This window comes from Fukomys damarensis, unplaced genomic scaffold, assembly GCF_012274545.1.
Source record: "Fukomys damarensis isolate Sample0158 unplaced genomic scaffold, DMR_v1.0_HiC HiC_scaffold_19, whole genome shotgun sequence".
NCBI lineage: Eukaryota > Metazoa > Chordata > Mammalia > Rodentia > Bathyergidae > Fukomys > Fukomys damarensis.
Genome location: NW_022900931.1, coordinates 68,592,301 through 68,610,057, shown reverse-complemented (window position 1 = coordinate 68,610,057; position 17,757 = coordinate 68,592,301). Strand labels below are relative to the sequence as shown.

At 47.9% G+C, this 17,757-nt stretch overlaps 1 protein-coding gene across 1 annotated transcript; it reads left to right on the top strand.

Annotated features, from left to right (window-relative positions):
- Nucleotides 1-819: 819 nt before the first annotated feature.
- Nucleotides 820-16,423, top strand: LOC104857236 (extracellular calcium-sensing receptor-like). The gene is made up of 6 exons (XM_033766055.1): nucleotides 820-962; nucleotides 1,857-2,148; nucleotides 9,895-10,692; nucleotides 12,887-13,096; nucleotides 14,379-14,502; nucleotides 15,459-16,423. The coding sequence occupies exons 1-6, from the start codon at nucleotides 820-822 to the stop codon at nucleotides 16,421-16,423; spliced, it is 2,532 nt and encodes an 843-aa protein (XP_033621946.1).
- The last annotated feature ends 1,334 nt before the right edge of the window (nucleotides 16,424-17,757 follow it).

The window sequence follows — 17,757 nt, the reverse complement described above, 5'->3', positions numbered from 1 at the left end:
TCCAGCCCAGAGGCTGGGGCTTCTGACTCAGCACAGGCCAGGAGTCTGGGTTCCCTGGGGCCCTGGACCCACTCGGGTCTGGTTCTCCCCCTTACCCACTGCTGGGTGATGTCTGAAGATGTTTGTTCTGAGACCACAGATGGTGTTTGCATCCCCACTGGTGGAGGCTGAGATCCTGCTAAATTCTCAAGATGCTTGGTGTTTATAGTTCAGTGCTTTGGTGCACAGTTGACCTTGCACGTCATGGTGTGACCTGGCCAGGACTGTGTGTCCGCTCACATCTGCAGTGGCGATGGCATTGAATAACTTCCTTCCTACTCAGAGACATGGCTGCAGCTCCTGGGCCGGGAGCCTGATCTAGCTCTGTCCTGGATGCTCACAGCCCAGCCTCTCATGGGACCAGGCATCACTGACCCGGAGCCCTGCATCCCTACTTTGTTATTTCTGGGACTCTCATGGGGCCCCGGGCCACCTGCAGCTCTGGGGAGAGCTCGTCTCCAGACTCTGCACAGCCACCCTTGAGAGCCAGCATAGCTGTGGGCGTGTGGGTCCTCCATGGAGCTGGACCACCTCACTCCCAGAGGTCTGCAGGAGGCACCCAGAACTTTGGGCTTTCAGAGGGTGAGGGAGCCAGGGAAGGAAGGGGTTTAGTGCCCCAGGTGAGGGGTGTCTCTATAAGAGCCCAGCCCCTTCCCACATACGTGAGGTTGCCCATCATAGGGTGCAGTGGGAGAGTGCTCTGCGTGCAGCTGGTGGAGGATGAGGCCATGTGCCCTGCTTGCCATGCTGGCATGTGCTCTCTTGGTATCGTCTGTGCCCATGGGCTGGCGGCTGCCAGGCAGCAGCCCCAGATTTGAGCGCCCTGGGGATGTGGTGCTTGGCGGCAGCTTCTCCATTCTGCAGTTCCACGGTGTTGTCCGACTGGACTTCAGGTCTCTGCCAGCAGGGCTGCCGTCCTCACGGTGAGTGGGGCCCTGGATGCCCAGTGCAGTCGTGGAGTTGATCCCAGAGCCAGGGCTCTGCCAGGTCCTCTCATCGCCTCTGATGTTGCATCATTCGCTGGCGTGGTCTTCATAGCTGTCTGAGCTGATGGGTCCAGGCTTGGGCACTGATTCTTGTCTCTTTCCACCTCTGGTGCTGAGAATGGTGCCCGGTGAGAGGTAGGTGTTTCCCTTACTGAATAAACGTGGGTCACTGCACCTCTTTCTGAGCTGCGGCCAGGGCTTCTCTTTGCCTGTTTTCCCTTTGTCCATTTCTGTGCCGTGCGTCTGTGCGTCTGAATGGCTGTTTTTTTGTGAACAATGTGTGTGTGTTTAACTCTGCTAAAGTGTTGCCCAAATCACCACAGCATTCCCACTGAAAACAGTGAGATTTGCACTGTTCCACTATGACCATCACTGGTACTCTACGGTACCCCACGCCCCCAAGATTGAATCCAGGGATTCGCTCTGAGCTACAATCACAAAAATCTCCTTACATATGCAAATCTGGCACAGGTTGTCTCTAAGCCATTAAGTTGCCCACAATGGGCTGGAACCTGCGACCCTCTTACCTCAGCCACAGGGAGTGCTGGTATTGCACACGTGCACTATTTAAAATACACACCAATGCTCACGCAGTGCAGTCGCCCGTGCTGTGCCTCCCGCCCTCTCCACGACACTCTGTCCCTGTTTCCACTGTTCCCGTCTCCCACCCCTGTGCATCTTCTGAATGAAGCTGCCAAGCGCGTTTGCGCACAGGCTTCACGAGGAAGTATGCTGTCACCTGGCCCGCGTGTGCCGTGCACACAGGCGTCACTGACTGTGCCCCGCCCCATCTGCCCTCCGCCCACTGTGACCTTGGGCTTCTCTCCTCAGCGTGTCCAGATGGGGCTACCGGGTGGCCCAGTGCTTCGTCTTTGCTGTCGAGGAGATCAACAGGAACCCTCACCTGCTGCCCAACCTGACTCTGGGCTTCTCCATCCGCAACTCCGGGGACTCAGTTCATGGGGCCCTGCATGAGACCATGTCCTTCCTCACCGGGCAGGAGGACCCCGTCCCCAACTATGTGTGCCAGTCTGGTCCACCCCGGGCCGCCTTGGTGGGGGACACGCGATCGGCCCTGTCTGTGGCCATGGCCAGGCTCCTGGGGCTCTACAAATTTCCCCAGGTGAGTCCTCCCCAGCCCTGTCGCTTTGGAACCAGGGAGGATGGCAGCGAAGCTGAGGGGATGGTGGCACTGAGCCTCTCTGCTGAGGACAGGTCCCTGCTGTCACCTTCCAGCAACTCTGCTCTCCTCCACAGAACCTTGTTGTGGGAGAACTCGGGTCCCACCGCGTGGGTGAACAGAAGGGCTTGGATTCAACTCAGTGACTGTCCCAGCTCACCCAGCCAGGAGGCGCTGGTGCTGGGGTTCGAATCCAGGCAACTGGCTCAGGCCACCAGCTTCACCTCTGCTCCACGGTGTTGCTGAATTGCAAGCCCCCGATGTCATTCCCAAGACGGTGGCCGTGTCAGGCTGCACGTGTTCTTTGCAGCTCTTATTTTTAAGAGGGCAATTGAGATGTAATTTGCATGGCATAAATTCACCATTGAAGTGAGCAGTTTGGTGGCTTTTAGCGTGATCAGTGTGGCAACCATGGCCACCATCAATGTGAACATTTTCCTCACCCTGCTAAGAAACCCCAAACCCAGAAGCTACCACACTGTACCTCCTACCCGCAAAACCACTCATCTATCCATCTCTGTGGCTCTGCCTTTGTGGACATTTCCCAGGACAGAAGCAGCTCGTGTGTGGTCTGGGACTGGCATCGTTCCCGGGCAGCATGACAGGTCAGCTACACTGTGGCCAGTGTCAGAGCCTCACTCCTTTTTAGTGACAGTGCGTATTCCCTGTGCACGGACCTCGTTTCGTTCACCCGCTCAGCTGTCCGAGGGCGTTTCAACTGTTTTTGCTTTGGCTCCTTTGGATCCTGTTTCTCTGCAGGTTCACATACAGGTTTAATTCTCTTGAGTTTGGGGTAGAGTCACTGGCCCCAGTGTCACTATTTTGAAGCAGGACAGTGTATTCCCTGCGCCCTGTCACATTCCCATTAGCCGTGTACAAGGAGGCTTTGAAATCCGCCTGGACCGACTGTGAAGCCTGTGAGCCTGAGTGAGTCCCGCTGTCCTTGCTGCCTGCTGTGAGGAAGCCTCCTGTGCAGTGGGACCCTAAGGTGACAGGACCGGGTGCAAGGTGTTTCCAGGGAGGCTATGCGGGTTGGTACCAGGGAAGCCCAGGGCTCCTGCTGTTCCGGACTCGTCCACCAGGGGCCTCCAGGCTGGGTCCCTCCTGATGAGGCGGGCAGACAGCGCTCCTGGAAAGTTTCCAGATGTTCACGTTGCTATTCCACGCGTTTGACCCCAGATTATCAGTGCAGGCTCGTTGGTCCAAGGATTCACTCTGATCCTCTCAGCTTAGAGTTCTGATAATATGTTCTCCGCTGCAGTTTTCTGTTAGGTGGGTTTTTTCCTTTTTTTTCAAATTTAAGCATATTTAAAGACTTAGATATGTTTTTTGTTAACTATACATCAAGAAAATCATTTTACATGTTGAAGATTGGTCAGAAAAAACACAGGAAATTCAAATAAATTTGGATTTCAAACAAGCTAGGAACAAAGCTCTGCTAATATCAAGTACTCGTTGTTCATGTGAAATCCACATGTCACTGCTTATCCAATATTTTTATTTGCAAATCTGGCAGCCCTGTCTGTATGAGATCAAGTCATTGTCAGCTATCTGTAGGCCCCAGGAATCCAACTTCTACAGGTATAGGCTAGAGTGCAGCCTCTATGTTTCCTACTAAATCCCTGCTCTCTGGCAGGAGGAGAGGGTTTGTACACAGGTAAAGACATCCATGCAGACAGCCAGGGCCTGAGGAGCTCCATCCTGCTCCTCAGCCTCCATCAGGACCAAATGCGACACAGAGCTGTGCTGAGGGCTCTTCTCTCTGCTGGAAACGCGGTCTCTTCCTGACACGAAAGCAGACAAATGTGAACTGGCCCCAAACATGGTCTCCACCCCGGATGGCAACGTAGCAGCTCTGTGCAAAGCGGAGTCACCACGCAGCCTGGCTGAGAACCAGGAGCAGACAGGGGTGAGGGGGCGCTGAGAGGGCAGGTGAGGCTTAGCTGCTCCTGGCTTCCTCTCGAGCCAGCAGGGAGGACACAGAGCCAGCCCTCCTCTCCGGGCCCTCTTGGGCCCTCAAAGAATGGTGTCCAGGAGGTTTCTGGAACACTTCCTGGGAGGGGAAATCAGTGCGTGGCAGAGATTTCTCTAACTCACTAATCAGGGCCAGGAGGGGCAGGAGCTGATGATGCTGGCTCACGCATCAGTATGTTAAAAACATTATCCGGAGGATTCCATTTGAGACTAGAACTGGATTCCCAAAGGTGCTGACCGAGGCAGCTGCCGCTGCATGGGTGTTAGAGGTGCAGGCCGTGGGCCTCTCGCCCAGCTCCCCGAAGCTTCACCAGGCCCCACCAGCACTGGAGCTGCTTGGGCTCTGCGGTGTGATGGCAGCAGTGTATGTGTTTGGAATAAAGGATGGTTACCTTTGTTTTGAAGAATCCACACATTATTTATGTGTCTTCATCAGTTTTGGTTTTCTGCTCTCCTCCCTCCCCTACCCCTGGCCCCGTTTCCATTTTCCATCTCCAAAAAGTCTGCCTCTCTGCTGCTACCATCTGCTTATTTCACTCTATCATTTATTTATATCTGGATTTGTCATTTAAGAGAATGATGGGATTTTAACTTTTTGTGAGTGATGTATTTCACTTAAACAGAGACCCAGGGTCTCTAGAGATGACTCAATTCATTCTTTATGGCTAATAATTCTGCACTATGTGAACATATTGCATTTTAAAAATCCATCTGTCTGTTGATGTGCGTCTAGCTAGCTTTTGTGGTCGCTCTGTTGTGCATTGCACAGCTGTTAACATGGGTATGCATGCCTCACTACAGTATGGGGGCTCTGACTCTTCCAGAAAAATACCCAGCACAGGTATGGCTGAGCGAAATGTTATTTCTATTTTCAGTTTTTTGAGGACTCTTTGTGCTGATTTGCATAGAGATTGCACTAGTTTACATTGCCTGCATCCTTGCCAACATGTGTTGTTCTTTGAGCACTTGAGGGTAGCTCCTCTTTCTGGAGTAAGGTGGAATCTTACTGCTGATTTGCATTTCCTTAATGGTAAAAGATGCTGAATATTTCCCCGTGTCCTTCTGGGCCACTTGTATTGCTTCTTTCGAGAAATGTCTACTCATTTCTTGATTGTATGAAGCTGGGAAATTTTTCCTCACACTTTTAAAATAGTCTCTTCATTCTTTTATTTCCTTTGATGTGCAGAAGCTCTTAAAATTAGTGTAGTCACTTTGATGATTCTTGGTAATATTTCTTGAAACATTGGAGTTTTGCCTGTACCTATAGCTACAAGTGTTTCCCTATTTTAGCTTCCAGCAGTTTCAGTTTTTCTGTTTTTATTTCTCGATCCTTGATCCACTTTGATTTGATTTTAGTACAAACTGAGAGATGTGGGCCTGGTTTCGTGCTTCTTTGTGTTTCTTATCAGTCTTCTTTATTTAGTTTTTTTAACCATTTGTTAAAGAGGTTATCTTTTCTCCAGTGTATTTTTCAGTCCCTTTATTAAAGATCAGATGGCTGAATAATCCTGGAGTTGTTTGTCTCCTCTATTCTTTTGGTCTATGTGTCTGTTTTTATGCATGAACCATGTTGTTTTTCTTACTATATCTTCATTGTATAACTTGAAATATGGATTATAATTTCTCATGCTTTGCTTTTTGCTAAGGATTCCTCTGACATTCTGGGTCTCTTCTGATTCTATACCAAAAAAATTTTGTTGGTACGTATTTATAGTACATTATGATTACATTCATCATGGAGAGTTGACATGTACGTGACATTTCTCAATTTTGTTTTGCATCCCTCCCTTCTCCCTCCCTGTAGCCTTGGACCCCTTCGTTTGTATATATTTTTCCTTTTTTTAGGTACACGTTTGTAATAGACGATGATCACATTCCTCATAGGGACTTGGTAAATGTACACAGCATTTCAAAATACTCTGTTTTTTTATTAATCTTTTTTCCTCCACTTCCAGTTCCCTTCCTCTGTCTTGCACTGCCCTTCCCATGTGCAAAAGATCCATCTTGCTATTTCCTGCTGTCTGTCCTTTGTTTTGCGCTTTATTTGTACGTTGGGATTCTCACATAAGAGAAACCACTCTATTTTTAACTCATGTGTCCAGTTTATTTCACTTAGCATTGTGTTCTCAAGGTGCATTAGGATTGTATTTTCTAGCTCTTTGAAGAATGTTGTTGGTATTTTGATAGGATTTGCATGACATGTATGTATCACTTCTGGTGATAGGTCTATTTTAAAATATTGATTGTGCCTATCTAAGATTAGGAGCTGACTTTCCATTTACTAACGTGTTCTTCCATTTATTTCTTCAGAATGCTATAGTTTCTATTACAGAGGTCTTCCACTTCCTTTGTTACTTTTATTTCTAGGTACATTATTTAACTTTTGTAGTTACTATGAATGCAGTCATTTTCCTGGTTTCGGTCACTGCAGGTTCATTGTTAGTGAACAAAAATTCGATTAATCTTTGTTAATTTTTAATTTATAAAAATTGACTTTGTACCCTGCCACTTGGGTGAATTGCCTTATCATGTATCTCTAATAAGAGTTTTCTGGGGGCACTTTTGGGTTCTTTGTGTAGAGGATCGTGTCATCTTCAAATAAAGGTAATGTGGCTCCTTTCTCTCCCGTTGATACCTCTTTTGTTTCTCTCATCTTCCCTTGCAGCTTCTCTAAAATTTTAGTACTGTATTGTACAGGACTGCTGAGTGTGGAAACTCTTGTGGTGTTTCTGATTTTAGGGAAATGCTTTCAGTTTCCCCAGTCAGTGTGAGGTTGGCTGTGAGCTTGTCACAATGACTTCTATCAGTTTGAGGTGATGTCTTTCTATACTGACTTTCATCAGATTTTTTTTTTTATCCCAAAAGGATGTTGGATCTTTTTTTTTCTGCATCAATTCAGATGGCCAAGTGATTTTTATCTTTAATTACATTTATGTGGTATATTATATTTCTTGATTTACATATGATGAACCATATTTGGATAACTGGGATGAAGCTGACTTGGTCATGATGTAAATTTTTTTTTAATTTTTGAGACAGAATTTCACTAAGTAGTTCAGGCTGTCTTGAACTCACTGTATACCCCAGCCCTGAAATCATGGTCAACCTCCTGCATCAGCTGCCTGAGTACTGGGACTGGAGGTGTGTACCGCCACATCTGGCTTGACCTATGACCTTTCTTTTTTTTTTAGCAAAACATTTATTGGTACATTTTAGACAGACATAGTGATAACATTGATCATGGGGAATTTGTACCAGTACATGATATATCTTGCTGCTTCTTTTTTCCCCATATCCCCCCATGTACAAAAATTTTGTTTCCATTTTTCCTTCAATTTTCTCTTTTTTTCCTTGTCCATTCTATCCTTTCTTCCTCCATCCTCCCTTGTTCCCTTTCTCATTTGAACATTTTCTTCCAATTTCCTAATGTCTGTTGTACAATTTATTCCTTATTCCCACTTTAGGTTTCTCACACAAGAGAAACAATGCAGCATTTAAATATGTGTGTCTGACTTATTTCGCTTAAAAGTATAATCTCAAGGTGCATCCATTTGGCTATAAATGTCTCAAACTCATCCTTCTTTACGGCAGCGTAGTTCTCCATCCTATAAAAACAAAAACACCTTCTTTATCCATTCGTCGATTGATGGGCATTTGGGCTGTTTCCAGGAGTGAGCTACTGCACATCCTGCCACTATAAACGTAGGCATGCATGTGACCTATGTATGACCCTTTTGTGAGTATTTTTGCATCTGTTTTTGTCAAGAATAGTTTACCAGGGACCATAGTTTTTTGTTTGTTTGTTTGTTTTTTGCACACCACCGAAACCCTGAGCTAAATCCCCGGCCCCAACCATAGTTTTTTCTGTTGTGTGCGTTGTGAAGTTTTTTGTGTCTCAGAGTGATGCTGGTTTTATGGAGTGAGCATGGCGGTGTTCATTCCCCTTCAATTTCTGTGGAAGAGTTTGAGGAGCACTGATATTAATTCTACTCTGAAGTCCTGGTAAAGTCATGGTGAGTCCATTTGGTCCTGGCTTTTCTTAGCTGTAGAATTTTTAGCACTACATAAAGTTTGTTGCCTCTTATTGGTGTGTTCAGGATTTTTCTATCTTATTGGTTGAATTTGGTAGTCATTTGTGTCTAGAAATCTGACCCTTTCTTTCAGATTCTCCAACGTATTGGAATATAATTTTTTAAAACAGTTTTATATAATCTATATTTCAGTGGTGACTGTGAGGGCTTTTCCTTTTTGTTTCTAATTGCGTTGATAAAAGCTATTGCTTCTTTTGGTAAATTTGGCGAAAGGCTTATTGATCTTGTTTATTCATTCAAAGAACCAACTCTTTCATTCATTAATCCCTTGTATTTTTGTTGTTGCTGCTGCTGCTGCTGCTGCTGTTTTGGTACAGGGTGTTGCTATGTAGTTCAGGCAAGGCAAGGCAAGGCAATCCTCCTGCCTCAGCCTCCCAAGTGCTATGATTAAAGACATGCACCACCGTGCCCTACTGTCACTTGTGCTTTTTAATCTCAATTTTGTTGATTACCACTCTGATCTTTATAATGTCATTCCTTCTACAATTTTGGCTATGAGTTGTTCTTGTTTAATAAAACCCTAAGATATATCATTATTTAATTTATTCTAGGCATTTTTTTTTCTAAAATAGGCACCTCAGCTCAAAACTTCTCTTAGAATTGCTTTTGTTTTATCCCAGAGGTTCTGGTATATTTTATTTATATTGTCATTTGGTTCCAGGAATTTTAAATTTTTTCCCCTGAATTCTTCTGTGACCCATTGATTTTTCAAGACTGTAATATTTAGTCTCTATGTGTTTTGTATTTTGTTGGTAGCTTTTGTTCTTGATTCCTAGTTGTATTTCATTATGATCTGATAAGAGGCAAGAGATTATTTTAGTTCTCTTTGTACTTATTTAGATATGCTATATGATCTATTTTGGAGAATGTTCTGTTGGCTGTTGAGAAGAATGTATATTCTTCAGTTGTTTGATGAATCACTCCCTAGGTGTCTGTTAAATTCATTAACTCAAAAGTGTGGTTCAACTCTAATATTTCTCTGTTGATTTTTCTGTTTGACTTATCTATTTGTGAGTGGGGGCATTGAAGTCCCTCATTATGATTGTAATAGTGTCTATCTGTCCTTGTTTGTCAAGTTTTTCCTTTATTAAATTGGATGGGCAGGCATTCATTGCATATCTATTTACAATTTTAATCTCATGCTGCAATTGTTCCTTTTGAAAATATTTAATGACTTCTTGTCCATTGTGATCAGTTTTATTTTGAATATTGGAGTAGCTACTCCTATTTGCTTTGGGCTGAGGCTGCAGAGAAAACAGTGTTCCATCCTTTCACCTCTAGTCTAGGTGTACCTCTGTAGATGAGGTGTGTCTCTTTCAGACAACGTAATGTTGGGTTTTGGGTTGTGATTCAAACTGCTTATCTGTGTCTTGCCTTCATGTTTCTTAAAGGAGGAATTATGCCCCAGCTCTGATCAGGCCTGGATGACCAACTGCTTTGCTGCCCAGGACTGAAGATGAGCATGGGACATAATTCTTAGAGGGACAAATCTGGGAGGATGTCCAGGCCGCCTGGTGAGCTGCTCCCTCCCCCATCCTCACTGCATTTGCATCCTGAGTTCAGACCTATGCCAAGCCTTTTGCTAAGCCTGGTCCTCTCTCTTGTGCCCTGCTCTTCCCCACAGGTCAGTTACTCATCCACACTGCCCAGCCTCAGTGATAAGACCCAGTTCCCATCCTTCCTGCGAACCCGGATCAGTGACTTCATGTCTTCCCGTGCTGTGACCCAGCTGGTGCTGCACTTGGGATGCTCCTGGGTCATCATCCTGGCCCAAGATGATGACTTTGGGCAGCAGGCCAGTGCCCTAGCTGCTAGGGAGCTGGAAGAGGCAGACATCTGCATCGAATTCCACCTCCCAGTCCCTTCCCAGCATTCCCCTGAGAAGATCAGCACTGTGGTGCAGAAGATGCTGACCAGCACTGCCACGGGGGTCTTGGTCTTCCTCAGCAACTGCAATTTCATGCTCATCCTGCAGAGACTCCTGGGTGTCCATCTCCTGGGCCAGGTCTGGGTCAGTGAGGGCCTCCTGCACACGGCCCTTGCCCTGGCCATGCCTGGCATCTCTCAGGTCCTGCAGGGTGCATTTGGCCTTCTGTGCCATGGCAGTAGGGTACGTGGGTTCCCTGAGTTCTTTGCCAACTTACACCCTACCCGGACCCCAGAGGACATGTTCCTGGGGAGGTTCTGGGAGGCCACCTTTGGGTGCAGATGGCCACACAGGAACAGCACAGTGGCAGGGGATATATGGCTCTGCTCAGGCCGTGAGAGTCTAAGAGGCCATGAGCATCCTTTCCAGAGTGTGAGTGAAATGGACATTGCGTACACGGCTGTGTACAGTGTCACCCATGCCCTGCAGGACCTGCTCTCCTGTGAAGGTGGGGATGGAGTGTGCACAGACCTCCAGCACTTCCAGCCCTGGCAGGTGAGTGGGGTCACAGGGAAGAGAGGAGACTGGATGTTTTATGTGCAGCTGCGAAGGTCCCCAGTTCTAGTGCTCATCTGTGAAGATGCTTGTGCCTGGAGACCAGAAGCATTGGAGGAGCACTGGGCCCTTAGTCCTGAGGCCAGGCTGGTTGTGTGACAGTGGGTGGGTACTCAATTTAGTAAATAATGCCTGGTAAAATTCAAATTACAGATCTACAGGGAATAGATTTTTTTGGTTGTATTTTCAAAATTTTACTTTTGGTAACAAGTGAATAGTGTTTAGAGTATGCACAATGTAAACTTTAGTAATAGATAACTGCACATACCATTTATTATAAAGGACCCAAATATTTAATGTATCACTGAATGCTTTGAATGCTCCCAAACATTGAATTTCCAAATGTTGAATGTGTTGTACTAATGAGTCTTTTTTTTTTTTCTTTTGTGGCACCTGGGATTGAACCCTGGAATGCTCTACCCCTGAATTTCATTTCCAAATATTTTTACTGTTTATTTTCTCACAGGAGCTCCATGTATTACCAAGGCTAGACTGGAATTTGAAATCCTCCTCGCTCAGCTTCTTTCAGTGCTGGCTTCACAGGCACACATCACGACATCCAGATAAGAGTCATTTTAAAAAATCTGAAATTCAGTGAACAAAGATTTCTGTGTTTCATTTGCTAAAAATAAGTTTTAGAACAACTGGGTTTCAAATATGGGGGGAGATATGCTTTTATTAAAAAGTCTTTTTTATGGTACTATAGATCAAACCCAGGGATATCTTACTAATGATCTAGTTCCACAATACAATTTTTGTTTTATTTTGAGAAAGGGTCTGATTAAGTCTCCGGGCCTTATTTTCCTACCTGCGCTCAGCTATTCTCCTGACCAGTTCCCCTCTGCAGACCAAGGCTGTGTGCACACAGGGCTTCTCAGGCTACCACCACCTCCGTGGAATGGACAAAAGCAGTTCCTATTAAATCCCCTCTCTGTGAATGTATCATATCCTGGGGGCCATCCCTATCATGGATAACACTGTCTGGATCTTGTCCCTCCACCTTTACCAGGATTCATTTACCCAGGGCTTTACCCGTGGCTCTTTCCACCCAATGTGCCCAAGGCAGTGGCTCACTGGCCCTCGAGGCTGTCCTACCAGGAAAGCTTGCTTATACATAGGGGGCTTCCCTAATCTCTTCTACTGAACACAAACAGGGGCCCACGCATCTTTAGAAAGCAGGCTGCTGCACTGAGACAAGCAGCACAAATGTCTGTAAGGTTTGGATTTTTAACCTTCCTCCTCAGCATTTGACAGTGACTGTCACTGACCCACTGGAAACTCACGAGAGGAAAGACAGGGTGGGCACAATAGTGCATCTTCTCCACCCATCAGGCCACAGGTGAACATCCTTAGCCAGGAGTTGAGAGGACTCTCCTAGATACATGCTGTTGGCCACCAAGGGTAACGGAGGCTGAGAAAGCAAGGGAACACTGTCTTGACCTCCACTTGGATCATGGGGCTGCTACTGCTCAAGGACTAAGGACAGATGGGGCTGTGGGTGGATGGACAGTGAGGGTGCCTGCCTGTTGGGCAGGGCAGACTGAGTAGAAATCCACAAGATGTGCGATATCTGCATGCTGTGAGGTAGATGAGGTTGTGGGAGTGAGGGACGGAAGGCTGTGGCAGGATAGGAAGGTTGGCCCAGTGGGAGGACAGATCTGAGCCCACCTGGACAGTAAGTAGCCATGAGAAGAGAGCAGTGGCTCCACAGGCCCCACCTGCAGGGGAGAAGACAGGAAGAGCCACAGCTGGGCCTTGGAGGTCGGAAGACCGGGCTGGGATCAGGAGGGTGCAGCAAGACCTTCCGTGGATGTTCCACACATCAGTGTGCCCAGATGTGGAGGGAGATGGGAGGCTCAGGATGGGAAACAGCAATACCAGTGGTCCTGGGTTCTTGCCTCCACAGAACTGATAGTGAAATTTAATTAATGATTGCCTTATAGAGATATGGATTCATTATTACACATTGCTTATTATGCAATTTTCATTTTGCTTTTGCCAGAAGTTAAAGGTGGAACATTTTCTTGGGCCCCTGTACCCCATGTGCCTGATGGACGAGATGGCCTTGCCTGGAGCTCCACCTGCCACCCCAGGTGGGGCCCTGGCAAGGCTACATGTCACCCTCCTTCCCCAGCTCCTTCACCCCCTCAGAAAGGTGCGCTTCCAGACCCCCGATGGGACCCACATCATGTTCGATGCCAATGGAGATTTGGTGACAACATTTGATGTTTTCCAAGGGCAGCAGAGCCCTGAGGGCCAGTTCCACTTTGTCCACATTGGCACGGTGGACCCTCATCGCTCTCCAGGGGACAGAATGATGATCCACTTGAAGGACGGTGTCCAGGTGGGATTCCTGGCCCAACGAATGGTCTCAGGCTGGGCTCTGGATGTGGGGAAACTTGGGTCCAGGGTTCTTGCTTTTGTTGGAGCCATGAAAGGGATGTGGCTGTAAATGAGGTCGGTTGTAGCTCAGTCATTGTGTTTGGCCATAGTGGACTTTTGTGTGAGGGTGGAAAGGCATTTACTCACCATCAAATCTAAATTAACTCTCAAGCTGGGCACAGGGCTGCATACCTGTCATCCCAACACCTTGGGAAAGCGAGGCAGGAGGATTTAAAACTGAAGACCAGCCTGGGCAATTTAATGAGACCCTGACTCAAAAAAAGAAATAAAAAAAAGTCTTCCTAATGTTGCTGAATGGCAGGTTCTTGGTTCAATCTTCAGTAGAAGAAAAAGATTAAAATAAAGCCACAGTAGTGGTGTGAACAAGGTTTCTGTGAGACATTTCCCATTTCTCCACGTCTCTCTCATGGTCTGTGAGGCCCATGGAGGCCTGGGAGGTCACAGCTCTGCTCTCCACACCCATCCCACGCAGAGCAGGCCTTGTCCTGTGATGCTGTAGCGCCTGCTGTTGCTGTCAGGGTCAGGTGCTGGTGGTGCTCTCGTGCAGGACCCGTTCTTGCCCGTTTTCTGTAGAGTGTCCTGTGTCTGATCCAAAGGTATCTCCATCATAGTGGCTTCAGGATTTGCTGAGAGATAGAGCTCTGTCCTTGACTCCTTCCTTCAGGGACACAGCTGTGTGGCCAGAGGATCCCTTATTGCCTCAATGGGCGTGAGCTGAGGGCTCCTGGTCTCTCCCGGGGGCACCCAACACCCACTCCCTAGTATCCCTACTCCTCTCCCTCCTGATTCTCCTGCCTAGAAGTGGTGCCTGGAGAGAGGGAGCAGTACTGTGGCTGTTTAGGTCCCATGTGGCAAGTGGTCTCTGCCATATTGTGGGAGCGAGTGTGTGTGTGTGTGTGTGTGTGTGTGTGTGTGTGCGTGTGCGTGATGTAGGCCCATAATCTGTAGTTCCTGATATATGACCCCAGTGTGATGGAAAAGGCCAGGTGTGCAGGCTTTGCTGAGTGTTGCCTCTACATACCGGCCACGGGCACACTCTGTAGCAGGTGCTCAGTCCCTCCATGTGTGTGTTCCCTCTGCACATCATTTCTGATGGCAGAGGACGTTTCCCCTGCACTCTGCCTGTTACCGTGGGGAGGATCCCTGTCTGCTCCCTGCTGGGTCAAGTCACCCTTGCATCCCAGCAACAGGGTCTCTGCTGTCACCCTGCAAACTGTTCCCAGGTGCCTAGCTCTGTCTGCAGCACCAGCTGTGAACCGGGATCCAGTCAGATTCCCCAACAGGGAGCCCCCCACTGCTGCTTCGAGTGCCGGCCCTGCCCCGAGGGACAGTTTGCCAATCAGAAAGGTGAGTGGGGTGACTCAGGACTCAGAGGCTACACTACCTTTGTATCCCCACCCCAAGAAGGCACTGAGAAGTCCTTGTTCTCTGTGGGATTTCTGAGGAACCCTGGCCAGGAAGCAGATCTCGCATTTATTCCCAAGGAAATGTGTCCTGAAATGCACCCCGTTGAGAGGCACGGCGGCTATAGCGCTGATGAGGAACCCCCCATGCTGCCACCCCACTTCACCAAGCACAGTGAGATCCTGGTGTCTGAGGGAGGGGCTTTCCTGAGACCTCTCCTGGACTTGCAGGCGGCCACGTCTTTCTGTGTACTTCCTGGCTTACCTGGACCGCAGGCCCCTCGTCCTGTGAGGATGCCAGGCATGTTGGCTTAGGGCCACCTCAGTGATCTCACCGAACCTGAATTATCTCGAGGCCGATTTACCTACCTCCAGTACAGTCACGTTCTGAGGCCCTGGAGGTCAGGACTTCAAACATGCTTCGAGGGATACAACTCAGCACAAAACAGTAATACGGACAGTCACAGCTACTACTTGGGGAAAAATTAACCATTGAAATAAAAACAGTGGAGTCACCATGTGTGACTGTGCAGACCAGCAATCCAAACACTCTGGCTGGCGGGGCAGGAAGAGAGCACGTTTGAGCCCAGTTTAGGCAACTTAGTGACCGAGTAAGGACGCATGTCAAGATAAAACAAACAATCTGGGAATGTAGCTCAGGGTACAGATCAACTCCCACATACTGCAGAAAACAGTACAACCCAGTCCTCATAATATGTGTCCTGCAGCCCTTTTCCTAGTGCCCCTGGATCCAATGCCACGTCAAAAATGACAAAAATAATTTATAAAGACAGCAATGAAAACAAGGGGCTCCTAAGAAGGCCTGGTGGACAGGAAGTGTTCCGGAGTTGGTTTCATAAGCTGTGTGTGGCTGAAGAGGTGGTGTTGTGTCTCCCACAGACATGCAGAGCTGTCGCCAGTGTCCCGAGGAGCTGTACCCCAGCCAGACCAGAGACCGCTGCCTTCCCAGGACAGAGACCTTCCTGGCCTTTGATGAGCCCCTGGGCCTTGCGCTGACATTGGTGGTGCTGGCGCTGGCCGGCCTGGCATGCCTGGTCCTCGGGGTGTTCCTGAGGTTCCGGGACACACCCGTGGTCAGGGCCAACAACAGGGCCCTCAGCTACGTGCTCCTGGCCTCCTTGGCCCTCTGTGCCCTGTGCCCTCTGTTGTTCCTGGGTCGCCCCTCACCCACCACCTGCCTCCTCCGCCAGACCACCTTTGCCGTGGTGTTCACTGTGGCCGTGTCCTGTGTCCTCGCCAAGACGCTCACCGTGGTCCTGGCCTTCAGGGTCACTAGGCCAGGACAGAGGGTCCTCATGTGCCTGAGGCCCAGTGCCTCCTCCTCCATGGTTTTTGTCTCCTCCTTGATGCAGGTCATTCTCTGTGGGGCCTGGCTGGGCACCTCCCCACCATTCCCACAAAAGGATGCAACATCAGAGCCAGGCCACCTCGTGCTCCTGTGTCAGGAGGGCTCTGGGGTCGCCTTCTCCTGCGTGCTGGGCTACCTGGGCCTCCTGGCTGTGGGCACCTTCTCTGTGGCCTTCCTGGCCCGGGACCTGCCAGACACCTTCAACGAGACCAAGTTCCTCACCTTCAGCATGCTGCTCTTCTGCAGCGTCTGGACGGCCTTCCTTCCCCTGTACCACAGTGCACGGGGCAAGGCCACGGTAGCTGTGGAGGTCTTCTCCGTCTTGGCCTCCACGGCAGGACTGCTGGGTGGCATCTTCCTCCCCAAGTGCTACCTCATCCTGCTGAAACCTGAGAGGAACACCCTGGTCGGTCTGAGGCTGGCTCACCAGGCTCAGAGGGTTCCACGTTCTCATAGAAACACAGGCACCCCCAGGTTTCCAGCACAGTACCCTTGAGGCAGGCCTTGAAGACAGCAGCAGGGCCCCACGTCTGGTTCCTGGGTGGACTCGAGAAGGGCTGAGGAGCCAATCAGGCTTCTAGAACAGCATCTGAGCATGGTGAACAACCACCCTGCATGTGTGTACAGTCTCTGCCTGCTCTCTTGGTATGGTTGAACATTTGTACAAGTAAAAACATAGAGAAGGGAGAAAAGGTACTAATAACAGTGATAACAACGATTTGAAAGCAAATTTGGTAAGAATGTGGAAAATTGAAACCTTCCCCTGCTCTGTGGGTATGGAAAATGGCAGATCAATTCTCAGAAGATCAAACCCAGCCCTAACATGTAACCAGCAGTTCTACTCTTAGATACTCAAGAGAGATATGTATCCAGTAGCACAAATGCTTTCAGAGAAGCATTATTTGCGAGCCAAAATGTGGAATCTGTCTAAATGTCCAGGTCGCGAGTGGGTAAACAAATGTGAGCTATTCATAGTGAAATGATATTTGGCAAGAAAAAGGAATGAAGGCCTAACGTTGGCAAAATATAGAAAACCTTGAAAACATGCTGGCTGAAGGAGGCCAGAAAAGCAAGGGTACCACATGGCATAAGACTCGCGTGATTGAGGCCGTACTCTTAGGTGCGATAAATGGGACACGCATATGTAAATACCGAATAGTTTGTCTGGTGTGAGAGACTAAAAGTGCAAATGTGGTTCAAATTGTGTAATTGATAATGTGAAATAGGAAGAAATGGGCTAGAGGAGTGGGGGAAGAGGGAAGGGTAGAGGAAAGGAAAAGAAAAAATATGAGCAAAGGAAAACATGGAAACAAAGTCTTTGTAGATAGGGGAGGGTGGAGGGGGTGAAGGGAGGGCAGGGGAATGGGAAAAAAATAAAAACCAAGATACGTCATGTAAAGGTACAAGATCCCAGTGATGAATGTAACTGTACTGTATACCTGAGAAGTATCAATAAACTTAATGAAAAAAAAAAAGATTCAAGTTCTATGAAATGTCCCAGAATAGGCAAATCCATGGATCAGAATACAGAGTACTGGTTTCCTGGCACTGGGGGAGGGAGATCCAATGTTGGGGTAATAACTAAGGGTGCAGCATTTGTTTGCAGGGTAATGAATTTCTAAAATTGAATTTGGTGATTATTGCCCGATTTGATATAGATAGTAAAAAATACTAAATTGCACACGTTGAATGGATTAATTGTATGATATATGAATTATATTAAATACTTTATTAAAGCTAGTACTGGAAAAGGAACAAAAGTATCCATTACAAAGTGTGGGCTTTGATTATATCTGGGCATGTGTGGTTGAGGGACTTAAAAATGAAAGG